This window comes from Lathyrus oleraceus, chromosome 5 (genome assembly GCF_024323335.1).
Source record: "Lathyrus oleraceus cultivar Zhongwan6 chromosome 5, CAAS_Psat_ZW6_1.0, whole genome shotgun sequence".
NCBI lineage: Eukaryota > Viridiplantae > Streptophyta > Magnoliopsida > Fabales > Fabaceae > Lathyrus > Lathyrus oleraceus.
The window spans coordinates 413,547,923-413,557,662 of NC_066583.1; the positions used below are offsets into that span (position 1 = coordinate 413,547,923).

Sequence of the window (9,740 nt, forward strand, 5' to 3'; positions counted from 1 at the left end):
TGAATGCAGGCGTCACGGCAGCTACGTATGGTTGCGGAGCATACTGGACGGGATACATGGGTTGTTGATAGGGAATTGGTTGTTGAACATATTGCTGAGGTGGATATTATTGTGGTCTCCTTCTTGGAGGAACTCTTCCTTAACCAGCAATCACATCATTTGTTTCCCCTTCCTTCTTTCTAGGAAACCCTCCAGAGAACTTCTTTGGATTAGCACTTGAAGTTCCAGCTACAACCGCCAGTTTGCCATTCCTTACACCATATTCAACGCGAGCTCCTATAGCCACAAGCTCCGAGAATCCCAGGGAAGCACTTCCAACCATCTTCTCGTAGAATTGGGGTTGGACAGTGTCGATGAACAGTTCAGCCAATTCCTTCTCAGCAAGAGGTGGTTCGACTTGAGAAGCCAGCTCCCTCCATCTCTGAGCGTACTCTTTGAAGGACTCCTTGTCATGTTGGAACATGCTCTGCAGCTGTCTTCTGTCAGGCGCCATATCCATATTATATTTGTAATGTTTTATGAACGTGTCTGACAGGTCCTGGAAACACCTGATCCTATTCTGATCCAGACTTAGATACCATTTGGAAGGAGCTCCACTCAAGCTGTCTTGAAAGTAGTGGATCATCAACTTGTCGTCCTCCACGTGTGCATCCATTTTTCGATAATACATGATGAGATGGATTTTTGGACAAGTATGCCCCTTGTATTTGTCGAAGTCTGGAGTTTTGAATTTGGCTGGAATCACCAACCTGGACACCAGGCACATTTCTTTGGCAGCAGATCCAAAGACTTGGTCTCCTTCTAGATCTCGGAACTTCTTCTCAAGGAGCTGCATGTTCTCCTTTACCTCCCTGAAGTCCTCAAACCTTACTTCGTCACCAGCAACAGTTGAGTCGACAGTCTGATACATGTGGTTTTGATCTTCATAATGAGGAACATGCCTAACATAGGCGGCTGGTGGAACCACAGTATGGATGACTGGACGTGCGTTGGTGTAAACTGGTAATGGCACAGCTTGTTGGACAGATTGCCCCATTTCGTGCACCACCTCCGCTCGGGGGACGAAATCATAGGGTAACCCATATGGAGGAAGGGTTAAGGGTAACGTCCTCTGAGGTGGGACTTCCACTGCTGGGCCCGTGGTCTCTGAAATCACAGTCGCTTGTGGAACCTCAAACCTGAAGGTTAAAGCTTGCATCATCTCTCGCATCTGGGACATGCCTCCCTTGATTTCATCCAACTCGGCTCTAACTCGGGCGCTCTCTTGTTCTTGTTCAGCCATTCTCTGTCTTGCTCTGGCGCGAGTATTGTACCGGTGTTGAAAATTCAGCGTGAAACTAGAGGAAGAAAGGGCGGAGTGAGACTCTTTTTATTGAAAATGTATGAATGCATGTATGGATGCATTTTGTTTGATAAAAACCAAGAGTTTTGCTTTTTATGCATATGCAATGAATGGATGGATGCAATGTTTTTTTTTTGGATAGGTTCAAAGGTCCGAGGTATGGATAAATTTGATTGCTTTATATAGAACAAGGTTCTCACCAGGTATGATTTAAGGTTTTTTCTTTTCAAGGTTCCTAGAGTCATGGATCCATTAGACTGTTTGCTACCTGCGGCAACTTACTTGCCGGGCATCAACTCCATCTAAAGAATCTACTCTAAGTGAGGTTCTCGCATCGATCCAACGAGAAATACATCTCGCAGACCCACACTACGCAACCATCTTTCCTAGTTGGGCAAAGAACTAAGGTTCTACAAATGGTTCTCAGAGTCATGGATCCTAAAGAAAATATCGAAGCTTACGGCAACTTACTTGCCGAGCGACAACATCCTCTCAAGAATATACTCTAAGTAAGGTTATCGTACCGACCCAACGAGAAATACATCTCGCGGACCCGCACTACTCAACCTCGTCCTATCTTATGTTTTTACTCGAGACTCGGGTAAAAAGTCTTTCCCACAAGGTTTGCAATCAGAGTATCCAAGTACCACACCATAACCGAACCAATACAACAGATTCATATCAATATGACAATAGAGATAGTAAAAACAATAAAGAAAAGCCACATAAGTAAACAAATAAAGGCACACAAACGACCTAACTAGGTTTGACTCACTTAGGGATTTGAGTAGTCCCCAGCAGAGTCGCCATCTGTCGCACCTCGAAAAATGGGGATACGACTTTAAAGCGAAGCGTGATCGCACGCTCGCAATGATGGACTGAACAGAGTCGCCACCGAACTTTATTTATTCCTAAAAAGGAAAGGGGAAATATCGATAAAACCCAAGAAACAAAACGACAATGATTACGGTCGTCACAACCAAATCAGGGTTCGGGAGTCGATTACGCAAGGGGAAGGTATTAGCACCCCTCACGTCCGTTGTACTCAACGGGAACCATTAGGTCAGTTGTGTGCGTTAGTGTTAGTTTGAAATGTTAGGCAAGGATGAGAAGAGAATGTTTTTGGATTTTTGACGAAGGACTAAACCTAAGTTTTTTATTAGTGGGCCTGACAAGATTTAAAAATCCTGCTCCTACGTATCTCAAAAGAGAAATCAAGGCTTACGTAGTTCTGGGTAGAAAAATGTTTGTTTGTTGGTCGATTTTTAGCGAAAGCTACTTTGTGTCAAATCGACGAAAACATTGTTGGACTACCCAAAACAGGTGGAGAAACATTGCCTTACATTGTTTTGACACAAAGTACCTTTCGTTTGTGAAAAGGTTTAAGAGATCAATCGCACGACGGCAAAAAAAGAGTTTGATTGGTTGGATGTATTTTGAGTGATGGCGAGAACTTGGATGAGCGAGATATACATCTCGAATCCTAGCCTCAGGAGTGCACGGTATACACCATGTTCCATTTCCATCTTATTTGAAAAAGTGTTTAATAAAGATTAGGTGTTTTGGAGTTTGAAAGACGAGCACTTATGACTTGCAAGCTCTTACAGCTTGGGTCTAGTACTCGAGACTACGTCTGGACATTCCACCCAGGCAGTCTGTTTCTTTCCAATATTTCTAAGAAAATGATTCGAATATTTATGAATGTTTTGGAGGGAAGACGAATATTTATGGCTTGCAAACTCTTACAGCTTGAGCCTAATATTCGGGATTACGACTGGACATTCCATCCAGGTAATCTTTTTCTTCCAACTTTATTAAGAAAATGGTTTAGATATTCATAACTATTTTGGAGAGAAGACGAATATTTATGGCTTACAAGCTCTTACAGCTTGAGCCTAATATTCGGGATTACGACTGGACATTCCATCCAGGTAATCTTTTTCTTCACGTTTTATTTAGAAAATGATTTGAATATTAAATTAAAACAATTAAAGTACCGAGGTTTGAAATTATTTAAAGTTAAGTTGATGTTGCTTAAGAGCTCATTGTAAGAAGGCCCAAGAGTAAGCCATGTGAGGTTGATGGCGATGCTTAAAAGCAATCGACTTAAAAGGGTATGGAAATGGGCTCGACATTGAATCGAGAAACCGGTGATTTATATTCTTAAAACGGTTTTGAATGGACGATGAAATTAAAGGATACCAAATTTGTGTTATTAAGTGATAATGAAGATATGAGTGCAGGAGAAATCATAATAAAACATAAATATGAGAATTAAAAAAAAAACAAAACTGAGAAAATGGAATGTTGAAAAAACAAAATAACACACATGGGTGTTGAACCCAGGACTAAGGGCCTACCAAACCAACACTCTGGCCAACTCCACCACTGGTCCACTGATGATGACAACGACAAGGAAAAATAATAAAAGGGAAAAAAGATGCATAAGTGTAAAAAAGGCTAAACAGAGGAACAACAGGCTATCCAGCAGGAAACATTGCTTCATGGTGATGTTAAAAACAACGGCAAATCCCACGAAACATGTTTCTCCGGCACAAAACCGAAATCACAAAGCCTTTCAAACGGAAATCCAAACATATCTTGAAGTGACACAATCATCAAGTGTAAAGAAACTCATCAAGCATATTCAAAAACAAACAATAATAAAAACACGTAACCAAACCATTACCTATGCAAAAGAGATCGGATTTGGGTGACTACAGTGGAGACTTAGGCGAGGATGTCCTCACCCCAATAGACAAGGTTTAATGCTAGAAAAATGAAGAATGGATTGAGCTCGAAGGTTGTTGTTGTCGCCGGAAGAATGTCGAGTCGCGGTGCGGTTCTGGTTGTAGCCTTTCTGGTTGTAACAAGGGAGACGGCGGAGAGTTTAAGGGATTTGTGGTTTTTACAGCTGAAGCGTGGAGTATGGAGGATTATTTTTATGTATGAACAGTGTTGCAGAGAGAGATTTCGAAAATGTCTTTATCCTCTCCTTTGTTCTCTCTTTAAATGGTAGCCACTCCCGTTCTCTCCAAAAACTAGGGTTTTTTAGCTCTCTTCTCCTTTTCTGAATGGTAGCCGCTCACCTTCTCTAGAAAACTAGGGTTTTTCCGCTCTCCTCATGAACAGTGGCCACCTATTATATATGACCGATCATCCTTTCTCTCTGCTGCGTTTTCAGAGTAGTGGAGGTCTGCTGTGCAGTGGAGAGGTTTTTTGTACAGAGGATGTCTGGGGAGTTTTGTCCTTATTCCACTTGTGGTCCCTCTTCCTCAATTCTCTCCATTTCCAAGACTTCACTATTGGTAAGAAAACTTTCACTACAGTAACTGACTTAGCTGAAAAGTTTGTTGTAGAATTAACTGATTTTTAGTATTTGTGTTGTTGTGGTTTTACTGCAGTGCATTTCCTTAAAGTTATGTTGCACCATCCTTGCTTTGTATCAACCTGGCCTGAGTTTTCTCGCTGCCTGCTGCGGCGTTACTTGCTACGGTAACAAACTCCGATCGCGGGTGAGGAGGCAACGTAGCGGCTACTCTCTACGATATCAGGAATGTTCGGAGCTTTTCCAAAGCTCGAAACAGCACTGTCAGGAAAAACGAAGTCTCCAAAGTCATACTCATCAGCAGCATTCTGAGAAGAATTAAAAACACCTCCTCCTCCAACAGATGTTGTATACTCATTCCCTACCGAACTGGTTGGAGATTGAGCAGAGCCAGTCTGCACTTCACCACCGATACAAATTTGTAGCATTATCACCACCACAAATTAATTTGTATGACTAAAATTTGTTCATAAACTACAGCAAAACCACTCCCAATATTAGAAATCCTGTCACCATTAGAAGGCTTTTAATTCTCAATTTGCGGCTGTGGATGTTGTAGGCTGAAGAATCGGAATTTGAATTCATTAATGGTGCTGTGAAGTTGCCAAAGGTGCTATTTTTGTTGCCAAAACTTCCAAGATATAGACAAGAGCCATGACTTGGATCTGAGGTGGTGATTGTAGCACATGTGGCATAGTCAGGTTTCGCAGTTCCCTCCATCAATCCGGGAATCATGTTGAATTGCCTGCAAACTTTCTCAACCATCTTCAATGCTGCACTTCCAACACTCTTCATGGTCAGGTCAGAAAACCAGTAAGAGAGCATGGCACCCACAATCAGACCGATGAAAACCTTGGGAGTCAGGACATCAACTGTTGTAATACCAGCATGGCTCACAAAGGCACCAAAAAGAGCCAAAGACACAAGGGCGGCATAACCAATAGCAAACCCCTTTCCAATGGCAGCAGTTGTGTTTCCTGCAGCATCAAGAGCATCGGTTCTCTCACGAATTTTGTGACACATTCCAGCCATCTCGGCAACAACTCCGGCATTGTCACTGATTAGACTGTATGCATCGATGGCTACTCCGGTTGCTATAGTATTCAACATTCCAAGTGTAGCAAACAGCAACACCATACATGGCATCAAGACTGAAACTTACAAAAATACTAATTGCAAATGGCAAAAAATAGGAATGATAACAGACTTGCATCCCAATGGCAAGACCAAAGATAACATTGGTAGCAGCACCAGTCCTGCAGGAATCAGCAACATCTTGCACAGGGCTGTATGTATCGCCGGTACAGTATTCAGTGACAAATCCAATGATAAGCCTCTGTGCAAAGACCAACAGAAACACACAAGGATAGCTGCTAGTTCTTTACAACTTTCTGCTCTCCAAACTCGAAGATGGTGAAGGTAGATGGGAGCGCTAACCAATTAACAATTGCAATTCTACCAGTCATCAGTACTATTGAAACGACAATTCTATTTTTCAATGCTGGCTCAAATTCCTTTACAAGTTTGATCTCAAAAAAAGGTCAGTCGCAAATAAGGTGGTCAGCAAGCAAACAAGGAGACCCGCAGAACTGATGATGAGAGGGAACAACATGGCAGTGAACTCATGATTAATCCCAAAAGAAGAGATGGAAGCAACAACAAAGGTTGCACAAGATGCCTCTGCATACAAACCAAATAGATTGGATCCCATACCAGCGATATCAACATTGAACTGTACCACAATTTCCCTTGAGGTGGCAGTTTGATTTCTATCATGCCTTTCAATCTTTTCTTCAACATTCTCACGGCGGGTAGTAGTTCAATATCTGATTCCTCAGCAGGATGTTGGCTCTCAACAGGCTCAAAACTTGACCCCCCTGCATCTGGCAGTAGAGATGCAAGTGGTTCTGTATGTATTTCTATCGCTGTAGAGTCAGAATTCACAACTTCTGTTTGGTTGTTTGTCATAGAACCGACAATGTCGTGCAACTCCATTGAGGTTGATTGTTGTTGATTATTTGAATCAACAATATGATTCTGAATCTCATTATGAACTTTGCTATCTGACATTTCGGTCTGTATAACTACTGCTGGTGTGGGTATCTCATAAGCAATAGGAGATTGTGGTGGTGCTATTAGGATAGCACCAGAATCAGAACGTGTACCTTTGATCAAGGTATTAACATCAGAACCTGTAGTGGCATGGAACTCCATTGATATTGAGTGTGGTTGATCATGAGAGGCCACAAGACCTTGTGGTGTTACTGCTGCAGCAAGATCAGAACTTGTATATTATGTTTCGGCAACAATATTAGAGTTTGATGAGGTATTCAACTCTACTGGGGTTGATTGTGGCTGATCATTCTTTTCCACAATAGTATTTTGAGAAAGTGAGGCTGAAACATGTTGAGACTGTAGCTCAAAACTAGACCTTTTAGCAAGGACTGGTGCTATTTCAGGTGTTTGCACTAGAGATTTAACCGAATTCGACACAGCATAAGCCAACTGCCTGAACTGGTGAACAAATGAGATGTGGGAGGACATCTTGGATAATCTCTGGAACACAGAAATTCATCTTTCAAAACATATAAAGCAGTGGAAAAAACGAGGAGCATTAACAGCATGGACACCTCGCATCACCTGGGTGAACTGTGGGCCAAATTGTGATAAAGAGACAGCTAAATTTCCACAGACCGTAGATCCTCTTGCAAGGATATCCAGAGACCTAGGTGTTATGCGCAAGCTGTCGAACCTCGACGTTATTTGATACATTATTTATGAGAGATCGAGCTTCTGCTCAAAACTTCGCTGCATTGTTGCAACCCCAATAAGAATTGGTTCAAGAAGACCAACAAGGCAACTTTTGATCTCTACCCCCTTCTTCTATCTAGGATTTATCTCTGTAAGGCTAGCAAGCAACAATCTGTCATTCAAAGCCCCAACCAAGACTGCATATGGCAGTAGCAGAGAAAAGAAGGGCAGGCCCACCCCACAAGAGAGATCTAAATGAAGGAAGTCCCTTGTCAAATTTTATAGAAGTTCCTGCAAGCAAATCAAGTAACGCCGAAACAATAAGGGCTCTCTGTGTTGTTAAAATTCCAGCAACGTATCCCCGTAGGGTCTCTTGCCAGTGCACCTGAAGTACAATTTCTTTTTTTTTTTCAACTTAATTGACTTTGTTCCATCACTTTTGGTGGATATATAAAGACCATTGGCAGTTGAAGTTGATAAGTTGTACCCTTGAATGAGCTTTACTAGTCCAATTTGGTTCCCATGAGAAGCAAACATCAAAGTTGAACCTAATGGCGTAGAGAAGATACGATCAACTTCGGTTTCAAACATAAATTGTGTTGGGCCACGAATTGAACCAACATTAGTCTCTGTAGGTTGATTTTCTTCAAGAACTTGATCATTGTCCTTAGCTTCTGGAAAAGCCCCTCCTGGCAGAGAATATAAAGCCAACCTGAATGTAACCATTAATTATTGTAGTCCAAGATACACAATCTTCATACGACATTTCTTTGAACAGCTTAACAGCTTCATCAATTTGTAAGTCTTGGACATAGGTTGCAATCACCGCATTCCAAGAAACCAGATTCTTACAAGGCATTCTGTCAAAGAGTTTCCTAGCCTCTAAAATCTTTTCGTGTCTAGCAAACCCACATAACATGGTAACCCAAGAAACAGCATTAGGATCTGAAATCTTTTCAAAGAAAACCACCAAGCAAAACTCAAGTCACAACTATTAACAAACCCAGCCACCATTAAATTCTAGGAGACCACATTCCTCTCAATCATCCTCTCGAAAAAACAAAGAACCGCATTGCCAAACTCAATTTCCTATTCTGCGTATAACCAGCTAACATAGAGTTATAAGAAACCAAATCCTTTACAAGCTTCCCTTTACGCGTATAGCAAGTAACCATCAAAGCCCACGAAAAATTGTCCCTCCCAGGAATCATATCAAACAACTTATTGGCTTGTTCCACCATGTTATTGTGAAGATACCCAGCAATCACAGTGTTCCATGGAATAATGTTTCTGTGAGACATTTCATCCAACAATTGTTGTGCCTCAATAACTCTGCCATTTTTTTTTGCAAACACGATTATCATGGAATTATATGTGGCATGGTTTTTATGGATGACATTTGAGAATACTCTTTTGGCTTTTTCAACTTTTCCTTGTTTTCCAAATGAATGACTTCGTAGAAATCATTAAACATGAATGAATGAAAGATCTCTCAATAAGAAATGAAGAGTTTAAACGTGAAATGGTCATGAAGAGAAATGCAAATGACCGATTGATGGGAAACAAGTTTTAGGGCCAAAGTCGGGGTATGACACCTGCCTCGTGAATCCATGGTCAACCAAGCAAACAGCTGTATGATGGATGTATATCCATAATCTGGAAAGTGATCTGGAAATCACTAGGTCCAATTTTGATTGGGAGGTCTAATTCACCGATCACAGTTTTACCCGATCCATCAAAAGCTTTAACTACCACTCCACTCTGCCTCATGGGAGGCCCTTGATAGAAATATGTAAAGCCAAGTTGTGGTATTTCCCCTCCTCGGGAAGATCATCATCACAGAAGCTCAAATTGTTGCAGGCAGTTATATTTGCAACAATGCTATCAAACTGCTCAATTGTGACATCGTCATCCACGTATGCCACATCAAACACCCTTTGCAACGCTTCACGATGTGGCTCTGAACTCATCAGCAAAGATAGGACAAATATCTTTGATGGAGTTTGAAGAAACTACTCTAGAACATTGTACTCACTCCTCTTGATGAGCCTCAACATCTCATCACCATCCTCTTTCAACATGCCAGACTGGCCAACCAGGATATGAGCTTTATCTGCTTTAACAACAACAGGGTCAACATCCTTCACAACAAGAACATACTGATTTGAAGAAGAAGTCCCCACTGGATCGACAGGATTGACAACATCCCTCTTCACAACGTCTTTATGGGATTTCGGCTGAGCCGAGAAAACACGACCACTACGGGTCACTCCACTAACGTCGGATATGTTTACAATAGAGGTTGAGGGCAACGACACC

The 9,740-nt window shown here is 41.7% G+C and overlaps 2 protein-coding genes and 1 pseudogene across 2 annotated transcripts; all 3 read right to left on the reverse strand.

Moving 5' to 3' along the window:
• Positions 1–139: 139 nt before the first annotated feature.
• On the reverse strand, positions 140–1,282 carry LOC127081092 (uncharacterized). The gene has a single exon (XM_051021377.1). The coding sequence runs from the start codon at positions 1,280–1,282 to the stop codon at positions 140–142; it is 1,143 nt and encodes a 380-aa protein (XP_050877334.1).
• A 3,383-nt stretch (positions 1,283–4,665) lies between these two features.
• Positions 4,666–6,414, reverse strand: LOC127085160 (pyrophosphate-energized vacuolar membrane proton pump 1-like; annotated as a pseudogene).
• A 1,182-nt stretch (positions 6,415–7,596) lies between these two features.
• LOC127081093 (pentatricopeptide repeat-containing protein At4g02750) lies at positions 7,597–8,785 on the reverse strand. Its single transcript, XM_051021379.1, has 4 exons — positions 8,483–8,785; positions 8,183–8,373; positions 7,926–8,133; positions 7,597–7,806 (listed from the first exon to the last, which is right to left on the reverse strand). The coding sequence occupies exons 1-4, from the start codon at positions 8,783–8,785 to the stop codon at positions 7,597–7,599; spliced, it is 912 nt and encodes a 303-aa protein (XP_050877336.1).
• Between the last annotated feature and the right edge of the window lie 955 nt (positions 8,786–9,740).

Excerpts from the sequence above, each read along its gene's own strand:
- LOC127081092 (XM_051021377.1), bottom strand. The coding sequence starts at position 1,282 with ATGGCTGAACAAGAACAAGAGAGCGCCCGAGTTAGAGCCGAGTTGGAT.
- LOC127081093 (XM_051021379.1), bottom strand. The coding sequence starts at position 8,785 with ATGATAATCGTGTTTGCAAAAAAAAATGGCAGAGTTATTGAGGCACAA. Across the intron at positions 8,374-8,482 it reads GTTTGGCAATGCGGTTCTTT|ATTTCAGATCCTAATGCTGT; the intron begins GTTTTTTCGAGA and ends TTCTTTGAAAAG. Across the intron at positions 7,807-7,925 it reads ATGGGAACCAAATTGGACTA|GTGCACTGGCAAGAGACCCT; the intron begins GTAAAGCTCATT and ends ATTGTACTTCAG.